Source organism: Saimiri boliviensis, chromosome 14 (genome assembly GCF_048565385.1).
Source record: "Saimiri boliviensis isolate mSaiBol1 chromosome 14, mSaiBol1.pri, whole genome shotgun sequence".
NCBI classification, from domain to species: domain Eukaryota; kingdom Metazoa; phylum Chordata; class Mammalia; order Primates; family Cebidae; genus Saimiri; species Saimiri boliviensis.
This window is the reverse complement of record NC_133462.1, coordinates 10,423,544-10,451,489: the sequence shown is the minus strand read 5'-3', so window position 1 is coordinate 10,451,489 and position 27,946 is coordinate 10,423,544. Positions and strand designations below refer to the sequence as shown.

General features: G+C 56.6%; 1 protein-coding gene across 1 annotated transcript; it reads right to left on the bottom strand.

Annotated features, from left to right (window-relative positions):
- Positions 1 to 57: 57 nt before the first annotated feature.
- On the bottom strand, positions 58 to 27,149 carry NAPA (NSF attachment protein alpha). Its single transcript, XM_003940292.4, has 11 exons — positions 26,888 to 27,149; positions 15,446 to 15,525; positions 13,009 to 13,125; positions 7,652 to 7,698; positions 5,547 to 5,624; positions 5,254 to 5,309; positions 5,098 to 5,182; positions 4,182 to 4,286; positions 2,989 to 3,057; positions 2,224 to 2,274; positions 58 to 802 (listed from the first exon to the last, which is right to left on the bottom strand). The coding sequence occupies exons 1-11, from the start codon at positions 26,983 to 26,985 to the stop codon at positions 701 to 703; spliced, it is 888 nt and encodes a 295-aa protein (XP_003940341.1). The 5' UTR covers positions 26,986 to 27,149; the 3' UTR covers positions 58 to 700.
- Positions 27,150 to 27,946: the final 797 nt, after the last annotated feature.

Genomic DNA, 27,946 nt, shown 5'->3' with positions numbered 1-27,946 from the left:
GACGGGAAACCAGCCCATGGGGCAAGGTGGGTAGCAGAGGTGAGGAGGAAGAGAGACTCATGCAAAAGTGTTGTTTTTTATTTTCCTTCTCGGGGCCAGCTGCAGCCTCCAACCAACAAAACCTCAAAGCATTAGGGAGGGGGCAGGCTCGGGGCTGGGGTGGGGGACAACCCCCTAAGCTCCAGGGCCCGGGGTCTGACCTGAGGGGTCGGGGCTGCAGGAGGCTGGGGAGGCTCCTGCGGGTGGGGGAAGAGGAGCCTCTCCCTAGCAGAGACAGCAAGTCTCAGAGGCTACATGTGCTCAGGGCTTGGCTGGGGGACAAAAGTGCCAGACAGAAACCAGCCTCACAACTCAGCTGGTCAGGAGATGGGGGGCCAGATGCTGGCCCCAAACCCCTGACAGCACCCCCAGCAAATAGGTCTGTATCAAAGATTCTGTACAGCTGGTTTTTGGGGTGAAGGGTACCTTTGGGGGCTTAAATAAATGGACAGGGGGCGAGGGATGTAGCAAGAAGAGAGGGTGACTGCCTGGCCAGCAGCCTGGGCCTCTGGCGCCCTGCATGCTGACCCCCACTGCCGCCGGCCCACTGTGGCCCGCAGGACTCCCTGGGTGGGAAGGGAGGGAAGTGCTCCAGCAAGCCTCGGCCCCACCTCTCTCTGAGCAGACAGGACAGGAAGCCGGCGCCGGGGCTGGGCGGGGCTTAGCGCAGGTCCTCCTCGTCGCCCTGGATGGTCTTCTTGATGCGCAGCAGCATGGTGGTGAGCCACTGGTCCAGCCGGGAGATGGAGTCGTACTCCTTCACCTGTGGGCACACCTGGTGACGGACCGGCCGTGCTCCTCCCTGTCCCCAACCCTGCAGCCCAAGGGCCTGTGTCCCAATATTTTGTTTTTTGAGACGGAGTTTCGCTCTTGTTACCCAGGCTGGAGTGCAATGGCGCGATCTCGGCTCACCGCAACCTCCGCCTCCTGGGTTCAGGCAATTCTCCTGCCTCAGCCTCCTGAGTAGCTGGGACTACAGGCACGCGCCACCATGCCCAGCTCCAATATTTTTAAGATCTGTCCCTGTCACCCCTGGTCTCTGAGGAGCTGAGGGAGGGCTCGAGGCCCCAACTCAGCCAGGGCAGCTCCCTCTGGTCTTTACTACACAGGGCACAAGGTTTTGCTTGGGGGAGAAAGATGTTGTAGCTTATAAAAATAAAGGTCTACAGAAATAAAAAGTAAACTCTAAATAAATTAATTAGTTAAAAAAATAAAATAAATAAAAGGTCTAGGCCGGGCGCGGTGGCTGAAGCCTGTAATCCCAGCACTTTGGGAGGCCGGGGCGGGCGGATCACGAGGTCAGGAGTTCGAGACCATCCTGGCCAACATGGTGAAACCCTGTCTGTACTAAAAATTAGCTGGGTGTAGTGGCGGGCGCCAGTAATCCCAGCTACTTGGGAGGCTGAGGCAGGAGAATCTCGGGAGGTGGAGGTTGTAGTGAGCTGAGATTGCGCCACTGCACACCAGCCTGACGACAGAGCAAGACTCCATCTCAAAAAAAAAAAAAAAAAATCCTGGAGCTATAGAAAAGGCTACTCCCGAGTGTCATGGGGAACGGGGGAGAGAAGCCACGGCCTGCGGGCCTCCCTCCCTGAGCTCCTGGCTGGGCTGCCACCCCATGTCTGGAGCAGGAGGAACTGGACGGCCTCTGCTCGCTGTCCTGTTAGGGGCTCACATTTCCGAGGGACACCTGGGGAGAAATGCCTGGCATGTGCCATTAGAGGAGTAAATCAGGACCGGACAGCACTGAGCGGCTCCGCCAGGCAGGGGGAAGCTGGCGCCTCTCCCATGTCCTCAGCTCCACTTTCCTCCTCACCCCTTCCCTCCCCGTCTGTGCCTCCTGGGCACCCACTGTGAGAGTTTCTCACATTCGCCTGGGGAACTCAAGGAACCCTGGTCTTCAGGGGCAGACAGATGTGGCTCTGAACCCCGACTCTGCCCCTGAGGGGCCACGGCTGAGCCTCCTGACCTCCCCAACCTCAGTGCAACCATCTATAAAATGGGGAGAACACTCCCGATACCTCTTGGGGCTACTTGTGAGGTTTCTGGGGTGACTGGAGAAAGCAATTCACAGTGGGCTGGGGACTAGATAAAAATGGGTGATTTTCAGGGGACAGCATGTCTGAGCTTCCCTTGGGGACCCATCCCCGTGAAGGGGCCTGGCCCCCCACGCTGGCCACTCACGGACTCGGTGTAGCTGTCCACATTCTGCTCCTCGTGGGCCTCTAGCAATTTCTGTAAGCAAATGGCAGACAGGGGTCAGGGGCCCAGGCTGACCTGAGGTCTGGCCCGGATTAGATTAAAGCACACACTATCTGTGTGCCAGGCCTGGGGCTAGTGCTTCCTGAGGACTCTGAGAGGGTCGGTTGGTGTGGGTGTGGGTACAGGTGTGTTGGGTAGGGATGTGTTGCAATCCTGCTGCCCTGCTCATCAGAAACGGCTAGCTCTTGGGACAACCTTACCGACACGGAGTATCACATGGGGGGTGTGTGTGTGTGTGTGTGTGTGTTATGTGTGGTATATATGTGGTGGAGGTGTGTGGGTGCGTGTGGTGCATTGTGGGGTGTTTGGTGGGGTGTGTGGATACGTGTGGTATGTGCATAGTGTGTATGGCATGTTTGGTTTGTATGTGTGATGGGTGTATGGTGCATGTGTATGGTGTGTGTGGTGTTTGGTGTGGTATGTGTTGTGGGTGTGTGTGGTATGTGTGGTGTCTGGGGGGGGTGTATGTCACGTGTGGCGTGTGTCCACCCAGCCCATCCTGAGCTCTAGCACTCCCCAAGTGGTACTTTCTTCATCTGGAAAATGGAAACTCAACTGGCCAAAGAAAACAAAACAAAGACACCCTCTGAGAACCACCGGACAAGCCTTCGTGATTGCCTCACGTGGAGCCCCGGCCATCCACACCTGGGGTTTGGGAAGCGGGAGGCCGGAGCACCCAGCACTTACTTTCATCAACTTGCATTCTCGGGAATCAGAGAAGGCTGGGAACAGCTCCTCATACTTCTGGACAGCCAGCTGGACAGCAGGAGGGAGGAGGACGAGTCAGTAATGAGAGGGCCCTCAGAGCTGCTGGCCTGGCAGCCGAGAGGACCTGGGGATGGCTGGTGATACTGAGTCAGCACTCCATGCCCCTCCCCCAGCCTCAGGTGTCACCTGGCTCTGTGCCTGTCAGTACCTCCCCAGAGCTGAGCTCAGCACCAGCCTGGCTGCAGAGAGAGGTGGGTAGAGGGGGAAGCTTCCCCAGGCAGGCACCCACTGCCTCCTCCCACCTGGCTCAGCTGGGGCAGTGGGCAAATGAGCACATCCTCCATGCCAGGCCTGGGGCTGGTGCTTCCTGAGGACTCTGAGAGGGTCAAATAATGGTGAGCCCCCTTCTGAAAGGGAGGAAACAGATCCAGAGAGGCAGTGATGTGCCCAGGGCATGGTGAGACATGGGCTGCGGATGTGAACCTGGTCTGGCAAAGCCCACGATGGTGCCCACAGCAGAGCAGGGCTCAGACGGGCTGTGAGGCAGGGGTTGGGCAGACAGGGGGACCAGGAAATCCTAGGCTCTGTGCTCCTGTCAGGCAACGGTGGGAAAACTCCAGCCAAGCAAAGTCTAGTGCCAACCCTCCTTCCCGCTGGCCATGCCCCCTACCCACTGCCCTCTCTGGCCCTTTTGCCAAGTGCCCTGAAAATAGGTGTGCATGTGAGCTCCAGTTAAAGTCATAACAGCGGCAGTCACGAAGCTCTGGAATGTTGGGCTGCAGGACCCTAGGCATGTGGCCTCAAAGTCTCGTCCCAGCCTCAGCATCTTCACCCGTAAAATGAGGTGACAATGGCGCTGACTTTATGGGGTGCAGTGAGGATTCAGTGTACCCATGAAGGAAAGCGCACTAAGTGAGGCAGGATCTGGACCCCCAAGAGCCTCCAGGACCAGCGGGCAGGTGACGCCAGCACAGACACACAGCGGTGAGACCCACACTCTTCCTCCAAAGGCCGGCTAGCAGGGGCCAGGTATGAGGGAGGAGCACATCCCCTCTTGGGAGGCCAGGCGACCTGACCTGGGGTTGGGGTGATCGGGAGAGGCAGAGGGCGAGCCAGGGAGGAGTGGTTCCAGAACAAGGTGCCGGTGGCCCGGCCGGCGTGGGGCGCACTACCTTGGCGTTGAGCATGTCGATGCAGAAGTGGCAGAGGGCCGCCTTGAAGAAGTAGTCTTTGGCGCTGTACTTGAGAAGGGGGCTGTCCATGGCGTTGGTCCCCACCTGTAGCCACAGGGAAGTAGCACTGTGAGCTCAGGGCAAGCAGCCAGAAGGCCAGGGCCACTGCCAGGCACCGGGGGGCCAGCTGGGAGCTGGGTCCGTGTCTGGGGTGAGGGCCTGTTAACCCAGGACTCTAACGGCAGGGCCAGGAACCAGCTTGGGGAGGTCAGTGGCCAGTGCGTAAGCAGCCAAGATCAGGGCGTGACAGTGGCTGAGACTGTAGCCAGGTGTCCGTGGGCCTCCCGAGAGCCTGAGACAGTGGGGAGGAGGCGATCTGGCTGTCAGGACCAACGGGAGGCTGGCACAGCGGTGGGCAGAGGGGTGGCAGGCGGCGGGAACATGAGAGGCGGTGCCCGCCCCTCTCTCCCCCGGGGCCAGCTGCCTGCCTGTTTCTCGGCCATCACCCAGGGCTCCGTGCACACTTCGAGGAGCCCATGTGACACTCCCTCCCGCTCACTGTGGATGAGGACCGTTGTGTCATGGGGCAGGGTGCCCACAGCCACCCCAGGCCCACATCCACCCCTGGCCCCTTCTTCGCGTTCCCTCTTTGACTCTGGTTTCTTGGCCAGCCTCACTCTGGATCCCTCCAGGAAGCTCTGCAAGGGGTGTGGGAGGGGCACAGCTAGGGAGAGGGTGCCGGCATGGCATAGGGGCAGAGGGTCGTAGGTGAACATTCAGCCAGGCTGAGGATGGGGTTGGGGGATAGGGAGAGGCAGAGGGTGAGCCGCGGGAGGGGTGGTTCCAGAACAAGGTGCCGGTGCTTAGGAGGAGACACACGTCCTGAGAGCGGGCAGGGTCGCCACCTGTTCCCCACCTGTTCGTAGATGTCAATGGCCTTCTGATACTGCTCCAGCTGCGCGGCGTAGCCAGCCACCTTCAGCAGACACTTGTTGGCTGAGCTGTGTGGAGAGGAGGAGTGAGGGAAGTGGTGGCGGTCCCAGCGGGGCGGGGCAGGCAGGAAGGGGGCTACCTGTTGGACTCCTCGCCTTTGTAGTAGTCTGCGGACTGCTCATAGTGGGCGATGGCCTGGGGAGACACAGGGGTGGGTTTCAGAGCTGGGCAGTGGTGGGAAAGGCCTCGTGCAGCTTCCATACCCTCCGCCCTGCCCGCCTGGGACACAGCCAGACCCCTTTACCTGACCTCTGCTGGTCCCCCACCCTCCCCTTCTGGGCACTCAGACACCAGAGGACTCCCCCAGTAGGAAGAAGAGAGAGCTGCGCTGGTCCTGGCTGCCAGCCCAGGCAGGGCCCTGCTGCCACTCACCTTCTCGATGTCCACCAGCTCCGTCTCATAGATCTCAGCAATGGAGATGTGGTGCTTGGCCGCAATCGTGAATCGGCCCTGGAGGGAACATGGGAAGGGGCTGCCTGTGCCTCTTAAGCTCCTGCATGCCTGGCCCTGCGCCCCTGCTGACCCATGACCCTTCAGGTTCCCACCCCTCAGCCACGCCCGCGAGAAGGTATGAAGAAGACACCGAGAGGCGGGGAACACAGGGATGAGAAGGGAGGGCCCCAGCATTCGAGGCCTGGCTGTGCGTGCTGGGCTGAGCAGGTGACCTTGGGCAAGCTACTCCAGGACCTCAGCCTAATTCTATCCCATCCATGGGGGCACAGATGGTGTGACACCAGAGAGAATGTGAGCACAAGCACTTGGCCGAGGCCCTGGCCCTGAGGAAGCATCTGATAGAGAAGCCAAAGAGGCAGAAGGACCAGCCCAGGATTACTTGGCAAAAGGCTCCGGAGAAACCAGGATGGAAGGGAGGGCTTGAGACCCCTGCCCAAGAGCACCAGCTCTGCCCCGAGGCCAACGGCCGCCTGTCAGCCTCCTCCATGCACACCCAGAGCTCCCCAGGGAGGCCCAAGGTTCCAGCCTGCGCACCTTCCATCCGCCTCTGCCCAGCACCCAGGCGCCCGCCTGGCTGGCCCAACGCCACCTGCCGGTGCAGAGGAAAGGGCAAGGCCCTGGGCTCAGCCAGACCTCGTTTTGGGTCTCAGCGACTCCTGCTTGTAGCCCCGTGTCCCTGGGCAAGTCATGTCACTAGTCTGAGCCCCCTCTTCCGATACGGAACGGGGCTGTGGATGAACCACCCTGCAGTGTCGGGCCTAATAAATGGCAGCTGCTATTACTGTTCTAGTCACAGTCATCCCTGCAGCACTGCCCTGAACACAAGGGAGCAGGGCTCATGTCCCCGCCTGCGGTTGGAGGGACCAGACAGATGGGGCAAGTGGAGAGGTGAAAAGGAAGGAGCCGGCCGGGCGTGGGGCTCACACCTGCAATCCCAGGATTTGGGGAGTCTGAGGCGGGCAGATCCCTTGAGGTCAGAAGTTTGAGACCATCCTGGCCAACATGGGAAACCTCATCTCTACTAAAAGTACAACATTAACCGGGTGTGGTGGCGCGTGCCTGTAATCCCAGCTACTCAGGAGGCTGAGGCATGAGAATTGCTTGAACCTTGGAGGTGGAGGTTGCGGTGAGTGGAGATCACACCACTGCACTCCAGCATGGATGACAGAGAGACCGTCCTCTGTCTCAAAAAAAAAAACAAAAACCAAAAACCAAAAAAAAGGGAAAGCACTGAGAGAAGCCCTGACCTGGGTGGGCCTTCACCCTGGCTCTGCCCGGCAGCTGCCCCTCTGGTCTGCATCTGTCATTGGCAACGCCCCCCCGGGGCAGGGCAGGTGCCGAGTCTCCTGTGGGCTCTGCCCACCCCTCTGGCCTGCTGCAAGATGCTAATCAAATGCGACACTCGTGGGAAGGCTGGGCAAGGGAAAGTGCTGGACACACGCTCTACAGTAACCTAACTTCTTTTCTGGTTTTGAGACAAAACGCCCATGCTGAAGTGCAGTGGTGTGATCACAGCTCACTGCAGCCTTAACTTCCTGGGCTCAAGTGATTTTCCTGCCTCAACCTCCCAAGAACTAGGACTACACTGCATGTCACTACACCAGCTAATTTTTTGTAGAGACGAGGTCTTGCTATGTTGCCCTGGCTGGTCTTGAACTCTTGTGCCCAAAAGATCCTCCCACCTCAGCCTCCCAAAGTGCTAGGATTACAGGCCTGAGCCACCGTGCCCAGCTCAATAACCTAAGTTCTATGAGTGAAAACCATGACTGCCTGTGGAGGGCTGGAGGCGAGGTGTGTGGAGGGAGGGGCCATCAGGCTGGTGGGGAGCTGGGTGAAGATCCAGCCGGCCCAGGCCAGCCCAGGTGACCCAATGCCCCCAGCTCCCACTTCCCCCTCCCCAGCTGGTTTTGGCCACAGAATAAGAACAGTACTGGGAGTGCTGAAGGTGAGGACACAGGCTGGGGCAATACAGGGAGACCCCGGGGCGGGGGTGGGGGGCATCAGGACAAGCAAGCAGCCCTTACCATGTCTGTGTAGATCTCGATCGCTCGCATCAAACAGTTAATGGCCTCTGGAGAGAGAAAGGGAGGTGGGAGGAGAAACGAGAAAGTGAAGTCGTTTCAGCAGAAGCCCAGGAGAGGAGGCGGACGCAGGCGGGCCTGGCTGCCGGCACAGAGATCAATAGGCACTTAGAGCTGCCAGGGTTGCCGCACACTCTCCAGGGGCTGGAAGGAGGGGACGGAATCCCTGAGCCCAGCAAACCTGGTGAGAGAGCTGACTCTGCAGACTGTGACTTGCTGGGCACACACAATCGGGGGAGCCTTTCTCCCCTTGTTCTGCCAGGATGCTGCCAGCTTCCCAGAACCCCAGGGACAGGGCACAGCAGTGCCGGGCTGATGGCCAGACTCTCACGGGTGTTGTAAGCCAGACCTTCTAAGGCCCTGCTCTTGAAGAACTGAGCTGCTGGCAAAGGGGAAGGGGGCATGGGAGGTGGCCAAGCCCAACATCTGAGGTGGTCCTGGAGGCAGCAGGGATGCCCAGGTTCTCCCTGGACTCTGCCAGCATCGCTGCAGGACCCTGAGCAGCTTCTATCCCTGCACCAGGAGGAGCTGGACCTCTGGGAGGAGGCGGCTGGATGCCGTGAGCACCGAGACCCGGGTGCACTCTCCACCGCCCCTCTTCCTCCTATCTTGGCAGTTGGGAGCCCTCTGCTCTCTGTCCCTTTAACCTGGCCCTGCCACCCACCAGCTCCTCAAAGGTTTTGCCAAAAAGCCTGAACACACCAGGATGGCACCGAGGAAGAACTGGGCTACCTTTGTTGTACTATCTCTTGCAAGATTTTAAATTTGGGAAAGGCTTTTTTTTTGACAAGTTATTTGGAGGAGGGAGAAAAGCATGAGTGGGAGGCATTTTCTAGCTGGCAGAAATGAGCTCTCAGGGGGTATTTTTTAAAAACCCCATCTTAGTGCATCTCAGGAGGACAGGACAGGGGTATTGCAGGGAGGGAGGCCTGGGGTGGGAGAAGGAAAGGCAGGAAGACTTGGCAGGCTGCAGGGCGTGGGCTCTGAGCTGCAGCCTGAGCATCTGAAAGTTCCTGGTCACCATGGAGGCCTCCATGTCACCCAGGCCGTGTTCACCTGGGATGAGGGTGCTTCCAAGAACCCACAGACCTGGGCTTGCTCTCAAGGGGCTCACAGTCTGGATGGGTCTCCAACCCCTCTCCGTGACGAGGCATCTGAACAAAGGCTCTTAGCCTCAGGCCTGTGGCTGGGCTTTCAGGAGTCCAGCCCCTACTTCCGACATATCAACAGCGCTCATAAGCGCTCCTCTGGGTGCCCCAGAGGTCTGGAGATTCTGTCCAACTCAGAAAGACCCGTGGGGACCCGAAAGGGATTGAGAGAAGGTACACCACTCAGTTCAGGTTCCGGACCTGACAGGCAGAGCCTGTGGCTGCAGAAAGAGGAAAAGGCGGCGAAAAGTGGGCAGAGGAGAGAACACAGCCTACACCTGGCAGTCTGAAGACACACACATCCTGTCATGGGTGGGCCCAGAAGCCACAGCTGAGCTGAGCCAGAGGAGAGCAGCAGCTGGAGTGAGGTGAGCAGCCTGGCCCGGCCCGCCCTGCCCTGGCCCACCTGGCTGCAGACTCCACCTGGCGCCCTGGGGCTGCTCACTGGTTCCCTGTCCTGGGCAGAACACCCAGGACACTAACCTGGCCCCCTGCAGGCTGAGGCAGCAAACGCTGCGCTCACTCCGCAGTGAGACCCGCAGCTGCCACCTGGGCCTGCTGGCAGTGGCTCTGGAGCGCCCACCGTCAGCACGGCTCAGCCCTTGCAGTAGCAATAGGGAGACAACTTGTCCCTGGCAGCAACATGGACTCACAGGGCTGAGTTCCCTCCACACCTGGAAAGCGGCAGTCCGCCAGAGACACCCGGGCCAGCTGGCTCCAGGACGAGCTGCTGACACTCACCACTGCTGCTCTTATCTCAGGTCGCCAGGCCTCGGGCACCCCGAGAAGCGGAGCAACACCCAGCTCCGTGGCCCGGCCCTCCTCCACCCACCCACAGAGGGCTGGACAGGGGCTAGGCGCAATCCAGCCCAAGTTGGAGAGCTGCAGCCCAGGCCGGCCCCATCCCCGCAGTCACTCCACCAGCGATGCCCAGCTGGACTTCTGCCTCTCTCAAGTCCCCCTTGGTCACACCTGGCTGTCTCCTCCTCAGCAAATGGGGGCAAATCATAGAACCGCACGAAGAAATCAAATGGGTTAAAAGATGCCAAGCATCTGGTACACAGTAGGAACCCAGGAAATGGCAGCTAGGGAGGAAGTGGGGGACAAGCAGGGGCTGTGCCCCTTCCCTGCCCCAGGTACACACACTGGCCCCAGCCCCAGCTATCAGGCAGACCCCGGAAGAGGCCTCCCTAGCCCAAGTCTGCCCTGAGCAGCAGTGGTGGTTGGGTAATTGAGGAACCAATGACACATATGGGCATCACCCTTCCCCACCCAGAGCCACCAAGGAGGCAGCAGGCCACCTTTCTGCAGAAGGAGAGGATGACAGAAGCCCAGCCGGGCCTCAGGAACACTCCAGCTGCCACTTGAGGGGGGGTTCCTTCTGGAGGGACTCTTGGAGGAAGTGCTGATGCCGGACAGAGGCCTTCTAGGCTGCTGAGGAGACCAGCGATAAGGAGGGCCCCAGGAGCCAGTCACCTGCTTGGGGAAGCCAGGCAAGGTTCCAAATCGGGCCTCCAGCGCTGCCTCACAATGCACCCGGCCAAGGGCAGAGACCGTGGGGGCCCAGGGTAGGCAGAGATCCCTGGACTGATGAAAGCCAAGGGTGTCCTGACTGGCAGTTTATCACATGCCAGGTGCCGCGCTAGGCATGACTGCGTCACCTCACAGTAGTCTCTGCATTAACAGATGAGGAAACAGAGGCCCAAAAGACTGACTTGCCCAAGACCACAGGGAGGGCAGGTCCTCCCAGACCACCCACCTCCTGTGCTGCTGAGCCACGCACAGCTGCTACATGACATTCTCTGTGAGGCTTTTTTTTTTTCCTTTGAGACAGGATCTCACTATGTTGTCCTGGCTGGTCTTGAACTCCTGGATTCCTGTCTCAGCCTCCCAAAGCACTGAAATTCTAGGCATGAGCCATGTGTCTGGCCTTCTGTGAGGCCTGACTGGCCTCAGACACAAAGCAGCTGCTGCCTTTGATGCCAACGTGCCCCTTGCCCCACTGGGAGCCATAGCTGGGACGTGCATCTTTAGGCTGTAGCTCTGGATGCTGTGCTAAAACCCCTCCCTGCTCAGCACCACGCCCCCAGGGCTCCGGACATGGCACCTGCTCTCAGCTCTACCCACGGGAGGTTCTCCCATCAGAACTACCCCCTTTCTTCCCCGAGAGCTCTCCCCCAGCCAAGCTCGCCTGCTCCTCGCCTTCTCGCCTCAGCTCTGCGCGAGTTGGCCTCTGTGCCCCGGATGCGGCATCATCTTTACACTTTCCTACCCGCTGGAGTCCTTGGCCACCCTGAGCTTCCTAAGGCCAGAGAAGGGCCACACCCAGACTCCCAGCCCACACCCTGCAGAGAGAGCTAGAAAAGCTCGCATCAAATGCAGGGGAGGGACCTCACCACATCCCACTGGCAGGCAGGGCCTGCTGCAGGAAGGGAGGGGCCTGCTGAAAGAGCAAAGGTGCTCACTGTTCCACAGCCTGGTGCTCAGCGCTGCCCCAGAGCAAGTCCTTCTGGTCTCTCCAGATGGGGCGGCAGCTGAACGTCACAGATGCTAAGACAGCGTCTCTAGGCCAGCCAGTTTCCTGGGGAGCAGAAGGAAAGGCTTGGCAGGGCAGCTTAATGGAAGACATGGAGACTCCCTGGGTGAGTCAAGCTTAAAACCAACCCAGGGTCTCCCTGGGTCATCACTGCATCACCCATGCAGCCCGCTGTGGCCCAAGGCTGCCAGCCAGGTCAGCTCCACAGCCCACCCAGTTATAAGGCTGCTCCTTGGCCTCTTGCCAGGCCTCAGCCCCACCGTGTGACCGCTGAGGCCAATGTGTGAGATGCCCAGCTAATGGGGAACCACTGGCCAGTCTAAGGACAGAGAAGAGCTACTGGTCAACACACAAGCCCATCCTTGTCTGGAAACTCACATCCCACATCATGACAACGGGGTATGCACGCAGTTCCCAAACGCGGCGTGTGCACCAGGGGTCACTGATCCATGGAGAAAACTCCCTGCACTGCCGTAAACCCGTATTCTCTTGGAAAGGATAGGCCTTTATTCCGAGATGACACAGCTCCTTTTCACTATTATTATGGTGATTATCAGCATTATTTGAGAGATGGGTCTCGCTATGTTGCCCAGGCTGGAGTGCAGTGGCTATTCACAGGCATGATCCTACTACTGATCAGCACAGGAGTTTTGGCCTGCTGTTTCTGACCTGGGCTGGTTGACCCCTCCTCCTTAGGCAACCTGGTGGTCCCCCGCTCCCGGGAATTCACCATATTGATGCCGAAATTAGTGCAGACACCCGAACTGCACAGCACACTACAGCCCAGAACTCCTGAGCTCAAGCGATCCTCCCACCTCAGCCTTCCGTGAGCTGGGACTACAGGCATGTGCCAGCACGCCCAGCCCTTTTGATTATTTTTAAAGATTCATATATTTTCCATTCCCCTGAGAGGACGGTGATGGTAGACAGTCATTTTTACAAACTGCCTGTGCTTGCTAATTAGCAACCTGTACCTGATACCAAGATTTTAAAAATAAATTAAAATTCCCGCCCCAGGCAATCACTGGGCTGTGTTTCCTCTTCAAGAGGCGCCCTGGGGGACAAACACTGTTTTCTCACCATGAGTCAGCCCCAAACTGGGCTTCTGTCCCTAACACGCTCTCATTTTAAGTAACTTGTTCTCTGGCAAAGAAATCTCGGGCTCTGTTCTCTCTACTTCTTCCCCAGGATGTAGGGAAGCCAGGTTGGGCTAATTTCCGCTCCTTTTTCGGCAGCGACTCCTACCTGGCTGGTCTCAGAACTCCCCTACTCCCTTCTGCATGTTAATTCTGACAACAGAACAGATTTTCCTCTCTCCCCGGCAGGCGGTGGGTCTGCAGTGGAACTCCCACTCCCAAATGCTCTGGGCTTGGGGAGGGGTAATCAGCTGCACCGACACAGCAGGTGGGGGGCGGAGACTTAAGCAGCGCGGGAATGCCAACCAGAAGGAAGGGAGCCAGTTCTGAAGGCCACGGCTTCTGAAGGCCGGCTCTGCCAGCCTATCACATGTCGGCCACTGGAAAAGACCAGAGCCGCCAGGAAAGCCGAGGACCCGATGCAGGGTGCTATGATGGCACTCCGGGCAGCCAGCCCATGTGGCCTGCAGAGGCCCTCACCTTGGGGGTCAGCTTTCTTGAACGCGTTGCCGGCGTCTACAAAGCAGGTGGCTGCGTCATGCTTGCTCTGGAGCTGCAGGTGCAGCTGTGCGGCCTGGCAGAAAGCGTTTCCGGCAGCTGGAACAGAAGAGAAGGGTGGTCCCGGCCTCAGTGGGGCTCCACGATTTATGAGGCCACGGAGACACTGCCCTGGGAGGTGAGTCGGGCTCTTGAGAATGCAGAAAGAGCCCTCAAGAGAGGACGAGGGTGACCTGAGCGAGCCCTTACTGAGGCCTAGACCTCAGGTCTGCTGGCTCCTGGGCTGAGGCTCCTGGTGGCCCACCTGACAGTCTCTGAGCGCACCAGCTGCCTTGAAGGAAGCCCCTCAGCCCCAGGTATATGGAAGAGCCAGGGTGAGACCAGCTAAAATGCCATGCCCCTAAATTCAGCTATACCAGCATTTCCAGGGCCACCACTTTTAAAGCTCCAAAGGGCAGACAGAGCTGAGCCAGAAAGGAGATTCAACAGAGCGAGGTGGCCTCCTGCACCTCCTGGCCTCGGCGGTCCGCCCAGGGGCGCCTTGAAGCACAGGGCCCAGAACCACCACTAGAAGGCAAAGTGAGGGCTGAATCATGGGGTCGGCTAGAGAGGGGGTTCTGTGAAGCAAGGGGCAACTGAGATTCAGCCACATAACACCTTCCCATCTACTCCCCTTTCCAAGTCCTGTTGCTTTCTCACAGCTCCCCAAAGCTCTTCCTGTCGAATTCTCCCAACTCTTCTGCCTCTGTTCACATTCTGTTCCCTCGACTGCAGCTCCCCATGGACGAGGCACTTATGCGAACTGTAAGGCTCATGGAGTTGGGGGCGGACAATACAGAGCCGGCTCCCTCCAGGAGCTGCATGTCCAGAAAGGGAAACAGGATGTGGACACCCGGAATGAGTGCATGCAGACCAGCGCCCACGGGCGGAGGGCAGAAGAGACCATGCCTGGAGCCTCGTGTGTCCTGTGCTCCTCTGCACACGGTCAGCGTCCATGGGTCCCAGGCCACTCTGCCCTCACACCCCCTAAACTGACGTTTGGGAGGCAACAGCATCTCTCCTCCTCCTTGTGAAGCTCTGACCACCCCCAGCTTGGTTCTGAGGCTTCTCCCCTTCATTCTCCTCCAGCTGAATCTGAGTCAGAGGTTCTGAGGTGGAAGAGGACCAGCAGGCCTCGCCCCGTCCTCTTAAGTTTCAACCAGCAGAAGAAACAAAGCCTTCCATGTTTTCACTATATGATTTCATTATTACTTTTAAGAGCTCCAAATCTGAGTATAAAATTTCAAAAAAAGGGGACAGTATGAGGGGGAAAATGGCCTAAGGCTTTTCTTTGAAGAGTAGGGTGGCGGAGGTAACAAATTTTAAGGGAAAAGCAACACCTATGTAATTAAAAAATAAGCATTTCTTCTCTAGAGGAATTTTCTGTTTGAGAGCATAAAAATACACAGAACATTTGGCTTTATCCACAATGTATTCTGTGAAAACTCAGGAAAAACTATTCGAATTTTTGGGAAACCAACAACATTCTCAAAAACGATGAGCATCAGTTTCACCGCGCACCTCTGCACCGGCCTCCATGGTCCCGCCATTAGACTCCCTTTCCGCCGTGGTCAGGAAGTTCCTCCCTGCGTTCTAACACTGGGTCTCTTGCCGTATTTCCTTAATTCAATCTTGGTGACATGAAAGACGTATTATGAGATGAGCCTCCAATGGGCTCAATGCACTGGCTTGTTGGACTTCTTGGGCGTGCAGGGAGCCCCAAACAGATCCCCAGCCTCTCTGAGCCCAAAGGGCTCCTCCCACCCCTCTCCTCCGTGAAGCTCTCCTGCCTCACTGGGACAGGCCGAATACTCAGGCTCTGCAGTCAGAGCCTTGGTTTCTGAATCCTGGTTCTGTCACTTACTAGTCCTGGCACCCTGGACGAGAGACTAAGCCAAGGCTCAGTTTCCAAATCTGTAAAACAGGGATATTAACAGACTGACCCTTAGGGTGAGAATGCAATTAAATGATGAGCATGTAGTACTCAGTGAATAGTAGCCATGATTCATGCCGTTATTGGAAGCACTTGAACCTTGCCTGCAGCCTAGAATTCAGACACTGATGGAGGCACTAAGGAAATTACCAGGAAGCCTGAGGTTCTGAATTTAGGGAGGACTCTGTCTATGAGCTCATCAATCCACATGGGTTTATCTAGGTCTAATAATCTATTTATTCCCATCCTCTCTGTCCTTTCTTCAAGGCCCCGTGACCCCAGTATAAAGTAACCCAGCAGGCACAAAACAGCTGGAGAGCAGGCCTGAGGCTTCTCAGGCCGGAGATAGGTAACAGAGAAGCGGCCCTGAAGGGCAGGCCTTTGGGAGTGGAAGCGGAGGGAAGAGGAGAGTCCCTCGCAGGAGCTCTAGCAGAGGAGATCACATACCACTCCAGTTTTTGGCCATTTTGAACATGTTTGCTGCTCTGGCGTAGATTTCACATGCTTCCTCTATTTTGGATGAGCCTCTGGGGAAAAAGGAAAGAAAAAAAGGAGACAATCTAGTCTGGTATCCAGGAGAAAGCAAGAAATCTGCTCCAGTGCCAGTAGAGATGTGCCCCCACCCCTGACCCTTCCCCTGTGGGGGCCCCACCCCTCAGGTGCCTGTGGTCCCCACGCCTGCATACGATGGCACAATCAATTCAGGCAGACTGGCTCTTTCCAGGAGGAATACTGGGTACTAACTGGGGGGAGTGGAGAGAAGAGTTCCCGACCCCACCACAAGCCCAGCCTCTGACAGCCACCTCTACTTCCTGCCTGGGATGCTGGGGGCCCACTGGGTCCCTGGTGCTCTACAAATCCCCTTTCCCTCGGAGACTGCAAAGCATTCTGGGGGATTAGCCCAGTTTAAGACATTGTGTTGCTTCCGCAGAGACAGCCTCAATCCCATGCCTTGCGCTCTGTGGTTGTTCAATGAAGACTTTGCAGCCCTAGAGTGTGTCATTACCAACTCAGGACCGGGCATGTATATGATACAGCCATACATATAAATTTTGTATCTACTATTTTAAAATGCAGATGGGAAATGTTCCCATAGAAAATGTTCCCATTTGTGTTTTAAAAATAAAAATAAAAAGAGGGTGGGCTGGGTGCGGTGGCTCATGGCTCTTATAATCCCAACACTTTGGGAGACCAAGGTGGGTGGATCACTTGAGCTCACGAGTTCGAGACCAGCCTGGACAACACAGTAAAACCCCATCTCTACAAAAAAACACAAAAACTTAGCAAGGTGTGATGATGCACGCCTGTAGTCCCAGCTACTGGAGAGGCTGATGGGGGAGGATCACTTGAGCCCGGGAAGTAGAGGTTGCTGTGAGCCAAGATTGCACCTCTGCACTCCAGCGTGGACAACAGAGCCAGACTTTGCCACAAAAAAAAAAAAAAAAAAAAAGAGGGTGAGAAGAATAGAAACATACATGTTTATATAAACAGAGTATTTCTGGGCAAATACCTAAGAACCTAGTAACAGCATTTTTCTTTAAGGTGGAGCCTGGAGGAGGGCCAGCTGTGGGAGGCAGCCTTATTCACTGGGCATTCCGAGTTTGTACTGCATTTTTTCCCCATTTGCATATCTTATCAATTTTTAAAAAATATATATATACACACACATATTTTTAAATATTAGGATTTATATTTGGCCCTGTGGTCCAGCAATGAATTACATATCTAGCAATCGATCCTAAAAAACTAATCAGAAAAGTTACAAGCCATGTTCAGCATAGCATTACTTAAAACAACAAAGCCCCCCAAAAACTTACTATCCAACAGTAAGGATGTACTGGAGCTAGACGGGAATTTAAAAACATAAAGGACACCCCGTTTGGGCAGCTTCATCTTGGCTTCTCAACCTCCTCATGTACATAACGAACCTCCTCCTGACTTGGGGGACCTCATTAGTACCTCAAACCCGTAAGTCCCACTGCCTCCCTGTGCCCTTAATAATACAACCAGGCGGGCCGGGCGCGGTGGCTCAAGCCTGTAATCCCAGCACTTTGGGAGGCCGAGGCGGGTGGATCACGAGGTCGAGAGATCGAGACCATCCTGGTCAACATGGTGAAACCCCATCTCTACTAAAAATATAAAAAATTTGCTGGGCATGGTGGCACGTGCCTGTAATCCCAGCTACTCAGGAGGCTGAGGCAGGAGAATTGCCTGAACCCAGGAGGCGGAGGTTGCGGTGAGCCGAGATCACGCCATTGCACTCCAGCCTGGGTAACAAGAGCGAAACTCTGTCTCAAAAAATAAAAAAAATAAAAAAAATAAAATAATAATAATAATAATAATACAACCAGGCTTAGCTCACAAGGTCTGTGGTCTCTGTAACTGCTCAAACTCCCATCATCCACATGATCAGTAGAATAAACTCCACACACTCAGGAGTCCCACCAAATGGATTTCAGAGTCTCTCTTCACTCATATAACTAGTGTTTAGCCTATTTTTTAGGGAAGAGAAAAGGGAGGGGTGGCATTTTCCAGTGAAAAGCCACACAAATCATCCTCACCATCCGTCCCACATCCTGTGTCAACTGGCCCAACATTATTCCTGGAAACTTGTCCACACCAACCACAGTTGTGGAGGGCGGAAAGGTAATTTTGGGAGCTGGGATGTGAGCATTCCTTCCCTCTGCACTGCGGGTTCAGTGTGTCCAACCTGCTCAACCTTCTGAACCACACGAAGTGCTCATTTGATCAGACCAGAGCCCCACAGCCACACTCTCTGGGATTTGTTCAGTAGGTGTGAATGGGGCCTGCAATTGAGATTTTTAACAATTGGGGTTTGGGGGTCCCTGGTAATTCAGCTGATTAGGTGAGTTTGAGAAGGAAAAACTGACTGAGACTGACCTCTGGAAAGCAGCCACCAGTGACCAGTGGACAGGCCTGGCATTGTCAGCAAGCAAATGCCCCCAGGGCAGGCGGGTGGGCAGGCGGGCTGGGACAGGGATGGGGACTCCAGAATCCACATCACACCAGGTAAGGTTCTGGCCTACCCTGTGCCTCCCAGGGCTGTGCTGTCCCCCACCCTCTGCTTTCCCCGGGAAGTGCCCTGAGCAATGTGGCCTTCCCAAACTCACCTTGCTGTACCCTGTCTTCCCTCACCCACCTCACCCCAGCCAGAAGTCTGGAGTGACTCCTTTTTTTTTTTTTTTTTTTTTTTTGTAGATGGAGTTTCACTCTTGTCACCCAGGCTGGAGTGCAGTGGTGCAATCTAGGCTCCCCGCAACCTCCACCTCCCGGGTTCAAGGGATTCTCCTCCCTCAGCCTCCCGAGTAGGTGAGATTAATGGCATGTGCCACCTTGCCCGGCTAATTTTTGTATTACTAGTAGAGATGGGGTTTCACCATGTTGGCCAGGCTGGTCTCCTATTCCTGACCTCAAGTGATCCACCCCCAATGGCCTCTCAAAAGCTAGGATCACAGGCGTGAACCACTGCGCCCAGCCTGGAGTGACTTCTTTAGAACCCATTCCTGGCGTTGGAGATGTAAGAAACTTTCAAAAGCTTGTGGCAGAGAATCCTGAGGGGTCCTGTGGGGCCTGGCTGCAAAAAAACCCTCAGGAAGACCTCTCTGGAATGTTCTCTTAAAGGGACATGCTCACAGACCTTAATCACAGGTCTACCCACCCCACAGGTCCCCCAGCTCAGCCTTCCCTTTGTCAGTGTGACTAAGTCCCATCTAGCTCCACGCACTCTGAAAAAGCTCAGACCCTGGAGGAGCAGAAGTGACCCACGTCACTGAGCAGCCCACAGCGGGCGATCAGCAATGAGCAGAGTCAGCCCCAGCCGGGTTTATTTCAGCTCAGCAGGACAGAGCAGACACAGGACGGACACAAAGCCTTCCAGCTGCCCAGGCTGAAACTCTATGATCCCAGGCTAAGCACGGCCAACCCTGCACGGGGTCACTGATTCTAACCGTGGGGTGGAAAGGCCAGAGGGATTAGCACCAGCTCAGGCCCCAGGCCAGCCCCTCCTTCCCCTGCACACCATGGTCTTGCCCATTGCCATGGCCAGGAGATGACGGGAGATCTCCAGAGTCCCATCCTCTTCTTTTAGAAACAGGAGTGAAGTCCCCAAGGAGGAAAGTGACGTGCCTAGGTTCCAGTGGAAGATCCTGATGAAGCCATTCACAGACACATTTATTCACACGGGGAACAGGTAGCTGAGCGTTTATTATGCGCCGGGGGACAACAGCAGTACATGAAAGGAAAAACTAGCTGGGCCTCCTCTCCTGAGGGCCTGGGCGGCAGTGCATGTGACAGCTGACTGTCCCTCCCCCACTGACCTCCCCCAAGCTGCCTCTGCTTCAGTCCTCCCATCCCACGGCTCTGAGCCACTCCGGGAATAGAGGGAACTGGTTTGGGCTGCCTGATGCAGGGCTGTCTATAATTACTCGCTCGGCTTTGCTCTCTCCCCCTCCAAGGCGGAGGCAGCAGTCTCAGGTCTCCCAAGCACAGCCACCAACCTCAGCGACTGCCATATGGAAGGCTCGGCGCTGCCAGGAATGCACAGACACCCGGTGGGACCTGGGCCAGGGGGTTCTGCAGGGCAGAGCTCCAGCCCCCATCCTTCCTTCCTCCATCCACCAGGCACTCCTTGGCTGCCAGAAAAGCACCATGCCCTGACCCAGCACCTGCAGCTCCCGAAGGACCTCACCAGGCAGGGTGGACAAAGTCAGGTCCCATTTCAGGTCCTGGACTCGTTCTGCCCCTTCTGCCTCGATGGTAGCCACAACCACAGGTCTACGGCTTCCTCCTCAGCCTTAAGGCCCACTGCCCCGAGTCTCCCACCAGCGCCCTCAGTGGGGATGGGGCCCCAGGGCCAGTCACATGCCTGGGTCTTCCCTGTGAGCCCACCTTCAGCACAGCTCTCAAGACCACGTGCCTTCATCACAGCTCATGCGCAGGGCTTCCGGCCTCCCGGGTACTGTGCCAGGAGGACCCCGGCAGCTCCTCACAAGAGCCCTTTGGGTGCTGCCCCTGTTTTACAGGGGAGGAAGCTGGGGCTCAGAGAGAGCGGAGGGCTTGCCCAAGCCTAGCCAGCTGGGAAAGAGAAGTGGGGCCCTGGAGATCCAGTCCTGCCCTTGCCTCTCACTCAGTGATCAGGAAGGCTTCCTTCCCCATGCCCAAGAGCCCTCAGGAAGACAAAGAGAGAGGACAAGGTCCCTGCTGCCCCACCTCTCCTCTAGATTAAATCAGCCAGGGAGTCTGTGCTGCCCAGGCTTCCCTCATCTCACAGGCAGAGGCTGCTCTCTGCTGGAGCTGCGTGGAGCATCCTCTAGGCAAAGGAGAATGAGTAAGTCCAGCTCCCTACCCAGCCTGCCTGTAACATGCCAACAGGCAGAAGGAACGTCAGAAAAAGTTAAGGCTGCTGCCCATGGTACAGGGTCTACCCTGGCACAGGGCGTTGGAGGCCACCAGCCCTGCTAGTCCATCAACTGCATCGGAGCTGCCAGAAGCTTGGCATCCTGAAGGCACCGTCACCAGCACCACCTAGAAGCCCTAAACCACCCACTGCCTCCTGCCGCTCTGCAGTGGGCCTTGCCTGATGGAGCAGGGTATGAGTTCCTGCAGGGCAGGGCCTGGGCTGGCTCTGCTTTCCCATCTCCCCACAGTGCTGACACAGGCCCTGGGTAACAACGGTGAAGAATAAAGGGTCGAAGGCTAACTGCCCAGCTCTGAAATTGCCACAGGACCCTCTTGTGACGTCTGTCTGGGCAAGGACAAGGGGTAGAAAGAGAATGACTTTCGGGTGGAGGGACCTGGGCTGAAGTCCCTTTCAGGTACTTTGCCCAGTGTCCAACCTGGGGCTAGTAATCCCTGAGGTTTTTTTTTTTTTGCTTTTTTTTTTTTTTAAAGAGATGGGGTCTCCCTGTGTTGCCTAGGCTTGTCTCAAACTCCTGGGCTCAGGCAGTCCTCCTGCCTCTGCCTCCCAAAGTGCTGAGATTCCACCCTTTTATCTATAAAATGGAAGCATGGCCACCACAGTGGCTCACACTTGTAATCCCAGAGCTTTGGGAGACTGAAGCAGGAGAGTTACTTTATCCCAAAAGTATGAGACCAGCCTGGGCAACAGAGTGAGACCCCAACTCTACTAAAAATGAGCCAGGCATGGTGGCATATGCCTACAGTCCCAGCTACTCGGGAGGCTGAGGTGGGAGGATCACTTGAGCCCAGGAGGGCGCCACTGCACTCCAACCAGCCTGGGCAACAGAGCAGGGTCCTGTCTCTCAAAAATGAAAAAGGAAATAAAATGGAGACAGTGAACTTGAGCTGGGAGGAGTCCTTGTGAGGATTAGAGATGACGTACACTCAACACTTGGCACAAAGTGCAGAATGAAAAAGGTGCTCAAGTGGTTGTTACACAAAGGCATAGAAATACGCTCAAAGGGGTGCCTGCCACCCAGGAATGGGCATTCTAGAGTTGCTTGTGGTGGTAAAAATTACATAAAACAAATGATGACAGTAGTCAGACAGGCCTGGCCTCAGTGCCAGCTCATCGCGTGCCAGCCGGTGTTTCCTCATCTGTAACTAGGGAGAAGACTCCATACCTCCACTGCTGAAGCATGAGCAATCTCAAAGGCAGCACCCCACAGCGTGCCCAGTGGAGACCCAGCCACACTGTGGGCGCTCAGTAAATGAGAGCATCCCTCTCATCAGGCCCCGCAGAGGGCCGAATCCAGGCACGCATCCCTACTTTAGAATCGCAGCATGGGCTTCATCTCCACCTCCAGATTAGCTGAGTGCTGCTCCTCCTTCGGCTTCTAGAGTCCTGGCCTCCCACTGCCCCACCTCTTACTCCATGATGCTCACAGTGCACCCAGGCCCACGGCCCTTTGAGATGACAGGCTCAGAGCCAGGACCTCACTGCCTCGTGGCCTGGCAGGAGCCCTGTGGTTCTTACTTTCTTATATGGATGCCCTCCCATATGCCAATGGGATTACACTTCACCACAGCCCAAGGGCTAATGTGCTTCCTTTTTCTTAAAAGCTGTTCTCAAAGACTCTTGTCTCTCAGTAGCCCCTTCCCAAAGAGGAGATGGAAATGTTTGCACGGCTAGGCAGCAAAGTCCCAACCATCAGGAAAGCCAGGGACTCTCGGATTCCCCAGGAAGCTTGTGTGCCCTCAGGAAAGACTCCACTCTGAGACTGGGCAAGAGGTGCCAAGTTTTCAGTTGTGGATCTTGGCAGCTGGCAGGGCACTGTGATTCACCAGGGTGCCATTGGAAATGGCGCTGGGGTTTCCACATGCTCTGCGGAGGAAGGCGGTCTGGAGGGATACCTGGAAGCTCATGCTCGCACCAGTCTCCGCCAAGACCCTGGGCAGGCCCTGTACAGGCAAGCTGGCAGCTGAAACAGGAATTCCTTTGTCAATATCTGGCCTTAGGAATGCAGTTTCTACACAGAACACCCAGCCACCTATTTCTCCAGCGCTTCCAGCTCAACTTCTTATGACAATACCTAATAGTAAGGATGACAGTGAGCCATTAGTGAGCATTAGCGGAGCCAGGCATCGTGCCTCCCCACTTCCCACGCAGCGTCTCATTTATCCCTAGAACCACCTGAGGAAACAGAGATGACTACCCTCTTCACAGATGAAGAAACTCCCTCTACACGTGTGTATCCAAGATGAAAGAAGTTCTCATTTTGGTTGTTTTGGGGCCAGTGGAGGCGGCCGGGAGACATCAGGATGAGGAAAAGCCCCAGGGAACAGAGCTGCCACTTAGAACCTGCGCGGTCCCCGAAGGGCTCAGCAGGCACTCTGGATTCACCAGGAGACACGCGGAAGGGAGGGGAACTGGTGGGCCAGACTCAGTGTCTCCCTCTGCCGCTGGCTCACCGCGCTGGAGTTAGGAAGTCTCCGTCTTTTTGCTTCCAGAGCAGAAGTTTGAGCGGCTCCCCCTCACCAAGGGGAGGAACAGGAATGGCTTTGAGCTTCTCCTAACTGGCTGGTGCCGTCGCCCTCAGTGGCTGCTGGTGCGTCAAAGCCCCCTAGCATCTGGCAGCCCAGAAATAATGAAGAGCAAGGGCAGCGTCTGTGCACCGAGGCAGGCGAGAGCACTGACGCCTTGCGGCCCAGGTGAGGCTATCGGACTTGCCCTTTTACAGGACCAGAGGCCCCTCAATGTGGGGTGCTGTCATTGCTGGGGTACCCAAAAGGGAAAAGAGAGTCACCAAGTACAAGTTGAACCCTAATACTCCCTTCTCCAGTCCTGGCAGCTACCAAGGACCTTGAATAAAGGTGGGTTATGAAATGTTGAACACAAGCAAACCCAGATCAGAGAGGAGGAGGTGCCTGAGTGAGTCCCACCCAGCCAGTAGGTCGTCCCCAGCTGGCCTCTGGCTGTGCTCCCCATTCCCAGGCACACAAGCTCTACTCAGGCCAGCCTCCCATCCTCCGTGCCCTCTACCCTCACCTCACTCACACCCCCATAGCACCAGGTCAGCTCTGCTTGGAGCTGGAAGAAACTGAGATGAACAACCAGCATTTTCTTTCAAATATTTGGAGCAAACTGCCTTGGGGGAACACTTAAGAGGGTGGCGGCTCTCCAACGCCCCTAGTTTGCCAACATCCTTCCTGAGTGTAGTGCCCAGAGATGGTCACGAACCTTCAGGAGAAACTACTGTGATAGCATAGCAAAGGGGCTAAGTGGGGAGGTTCTGGAATCACACAGAACTGGGTTTGGATGCTGCCTCTCCCACTCACCGTGGGGCTGGGCAAATAAAGTCACTTCTCTTAAGCCCCCGGACTTCTCTACCTTCACAGGGATTTTGTGCAAACTAAATCTATCCGACCCATCAGCAGGGAGAGCCTGGCCCGGCCCGGGCCTGAGTCAGAGTGAGCACTTAATAACCAGCATCTGCTAGGATTGCTGGCACTGCAGCAGCCTCCTGCTGTCACTCTCCCCCACGCCAGCTGCTGCAGTCCTTTCTAGAAGGCAAATGGGAACCCTCCAGGATGGGCCTCCCTTAGCCTCCTCGGGGCTCCGCAGTACCTCCTCCAGGCCCAGCCCTTGCTCATGAGGCCTTCCCTGCCGCTTCCACCTTTACGGTCTAACACGGAACTCTGTGTTCTGTCTTCCTAAGGCATGCTCAGTCACCCTCCCTCCATACCACAGAGCACCCCAGAACTCCTATTCATGCCCCCCAGGATTGGGCCCTCTCCCCCAGGAAGCCATTTCTGGCCCCTCTGGATCTCGGTTACCCCTCTTTCCAGGCAGAACCTCCCCTCACGCTAGACCTCGGCTGCACCATCCCTGCTGCTTAGAGCACCCTCCCCAGCCCCACTCCCTTAGCAAGTCCTGGGCGTTCCTTGGGGCCCAGCCCACTCCTCACCAGGAGCTTCCCCGCAGTCAACGCTGCTTCCTCTCAGCTCAGCCATTTGCACAAATGACATAATCGAGGCCTTCCTTACCGTCAGTAATTCTGCTTTACTAGTGTTTGGTGTTCATCTTGCCTTCCCAACCAGGTAGCAAGTGCCCTGGGGTTGACTTAGCTGCTCCCTCCAAGTACAAAGGCCAGTACCCACTAATCCCTGGGCTAAAGGGAACAGACACTCAGAGCCACCCAGGAAAACCATCACCAAAAACCCAGCTTGTGGTCCCACCCCCAAACACAGCACTTGAACTTCTCCCCTTGTGAAGAAAACACACATACACACACACACACACACACACCCCCTCTCTCCTCTCGGTCTCTAAAAGAAAACATTTTTCACCTAATCAATATGGTCCATCAGTCGCGGATGTTTCCCCACACCAGGCAATTCCCGGTCATGTTCTTCAAGTTCTTTTGCTAAACATTATCCAACCTCAAACAAGGGCTGAGGCCCAGAGCCTTTTCCTGTTCTTTCCTCTCTTGGAAAGATCCCTGCACTTCGTGTCTTCCCAGCCTCTGCCCGGCTCCTACCACAGTCTTTTCCGACCCCCAGGCCCTCCTCCCAAACCCCCCTCTCCAGCCTTCTGCAGACGCTCCCAGTCCTACCACCTTCCCCAGGCTCTGCTTCTGAGTGGCTACCACACACCCTTCTCTCTACAAGCCCCCTAGTCCTTTCCCAAGCCTCCTCTCTCAGTTCCCACGGCCTCCCCTTGACCCTTTCAGAACCCCCCTCAACACAGATCTCACTCCCCACCCCCCACCCGCTGCCAAACCCTCCCCAGCTCCCTTCTACTTCCTCTGCCCAGAGCCTCAAGCACCTCTGCACCCTATTAAGTCCTCCTGGATCCCTTTTGTATTTTATTTCAGCTCCTCTTAGCAAACTCATGCTTCTCAGTCTCTCCCTCTTCTGACCCCTCCCAGACCTCTCCTCTCACACTGACTTTGAACCCCGTCATCCCTCTGCACGCTCCAAACCTGTTTCTTCTGGAAAGTCACATTAACAACAGCGAACACCTTCAGAGACGTGAACTCCATGCCATGCTCAATCCTAATACAGCAAACCGCAGGTAGGTTTGGTTCTGGATCTCGTTTAATGGGGAGACTAAAGAGTTTACCCAAGGTCATGAAGTGGCACAGCCACATTTCAGACCTGGGCTCTTGACACTCCTAAGCCACTAGAATTTCTCAGAGGATGCCTGTGACGCTTTTAGGAGCTAATGTGGGTTTCATGCCATGCCGTATACATTAGTTCTGCCTCCCAAGCCTCTTCCCATCCGTCTTCTCACCACGTCCCTGTCATCATCATCACCATTACTCGAGGATCACACAGCAGCAGGCCTCTGATCCCCAGTTTTGGTTCTTTCCGTCCCTCTGTCTCACCCTGTTACCCCTCCATATCCTTGGCCAAGCCACCACCATGCGTTCCCCCACCCAGGAGTCTTTAGCCTCAGCCCAGGCCTCCTCAGTCTTTTTGTTTTTCTTCGACATGTTGTCAGCCTTGTTCTGTCGCGCAGGCTGGAGTGCAATGGCGCGATCTCGGTTCACTGCAACCTCCGCCGTCTGCGTTCAAGTGATTCTCCTGCATCAGCCTCCCGAGTAGCTGGGATTACCGGCACCAGCCACCAGGCCCAGCTAGTTTTTGTATTTTTAGGAAAGACGGGGTTTCACCACGTTGGCCAGGCTGGTCTCCAACTCCTGATCTCAGTGATTTGCCCACCTCGGCTTCCCAAAGTGTTGGGACCTCCTCACCCTTGGCTCCATTATGCGGGTTCCCTGGCTCAGCTGTCTTCAGTCACTGCTAACCAGGGCCGGACTCAACCTAGGCACTCCCCAACACACTTCAGACGCGTTTCACCACTCCTAGGATCACCAAATTCCCGAGCCCCTCCGCCTGGTGTCAGCCTCCTTCAGCCATCACCCTCACTGCCCAGGGCCTCCCGCAAATCCACTGCCCCAGGGACTGGAAAGGTCAGACCCTCGAGCAGGGCGTCCTCAGTCCCAGGACCCATCACGCCGCCTGAGAACCTTCAGACAGATGCCCCTAGAGCTCCGAAAGGCCTCCGGACATGGCTGCTCTCCCGGATTCCCTCCGTCCCCCCAGGCCAGTCCCTTCCAAGGCTTCAGGACGTATTCCCTCGGTCCAGATTCTCTCTCGGCCCGCTGGCCTGTCTTCGGCCTGAGTCCCCTTCCTCGCCTCCAGACAGTGTCGCCTTGGCCCGTGTGTCCTCAGCCCACGTCCCTTCCGCCATGTCAGACCGTCTGTCTTCAAACCGTGTTGCTCCGGCCCGAACCCTTGGCCCTCAGTCTGTGTCCCCTCTGCCGCCTCAGACCGTATCACCTCATTCCAGCGTCCTCTCCGTCTCCTCGGCCCGAGCCCTGGGTGCCTAACCCCCCACCTCTGACCGTGACTCCTTCGTCCTCTCAGCCTAGGTCCCGCCCGACCCCTCAGCCCGGTTCTCACCCGAAGAGGCCGGAGAAGAAGGACTGCGAGTTCTTCACTTTGCGCTCCGCCTCCGCCAACAGCGCCATCGCCTCCGCTTCCTTCCCGGAATTGTCCATGGCGACTACAAAGAGACTCAGCAAGGCGCCCAACCCTGACCCTGGGAGGACTCAGCCGCGGCCGGGCCGCGGAAAACAGCTCGGGAAAGCTCGACCGGCTGCGTTGACGTCGCACCGGTGCTCGCCGCTGCAGCCCGGAACCACGTGACTCGCGCTGGCCAACCAGCGGCCTCGTAGCGCGGCGCCCGCTCCGCCGGCCACGCCCCGACCTTCCGCACGCCGCCCGTGACTCAAGACCCCCCAATCGGCGTCCCGAGACCTCAACGCATGCGCACACACCCGCGAACGGTGCCCCATTCTCTTCCCAGCGCTCCCTACGTCACCTCCCACGTGACCCTGCGGAAGGCAATGGAAATCCGCACCGCCGAGGCCCCGCCCCACGGTGCTTTCTGCTGAATCCTCCTCCACTAATCAGCAGCAGCCCTCGACTCGCGTTGTGCTCCCCGCGCCGCGGAAGTCCGGCACAGTCAGCTGACCGCGGACACTCACGTGATAGCTCGAGGCCCACGCCCGGATTTGACGGTGCTGCTCAGAGCTTAGTCCCGCCCCCTCGGTTAGTTTCGCCGGTTTCTTAACTGGGAAAGGCGTTTGGAGGAAAAGGAAACCGGTCTACTTTTTCTTGCTCCCTCTCCCGGCCAATACTGGAACTGCTTCGGGGAGACCAGTGAAATCGTTCAGACTGGAAACAAAAACTTTAGAGGTCCTTGAACTCTCTGGCTTCATAAAAAGCTGAAGAGGGCCGGGCGCGGTGGGTCACGCCTGTGATCCCAGCACTTTGGGAGGCCGAGGCGGTCGGGTCACTTGAACCATGCCAACTTGGCAAAACCTTATTTCTACTAAAATACAAATATTAGCCCAGCGTGGTGGCGCACGCCTGTAATCCTAGTTACTCGGGAGGCTGAGGCAGGAGAATCACTTGAACTGTGGAGGCAGAGATTGCAGTGAGCCGAGATCGTGCCAC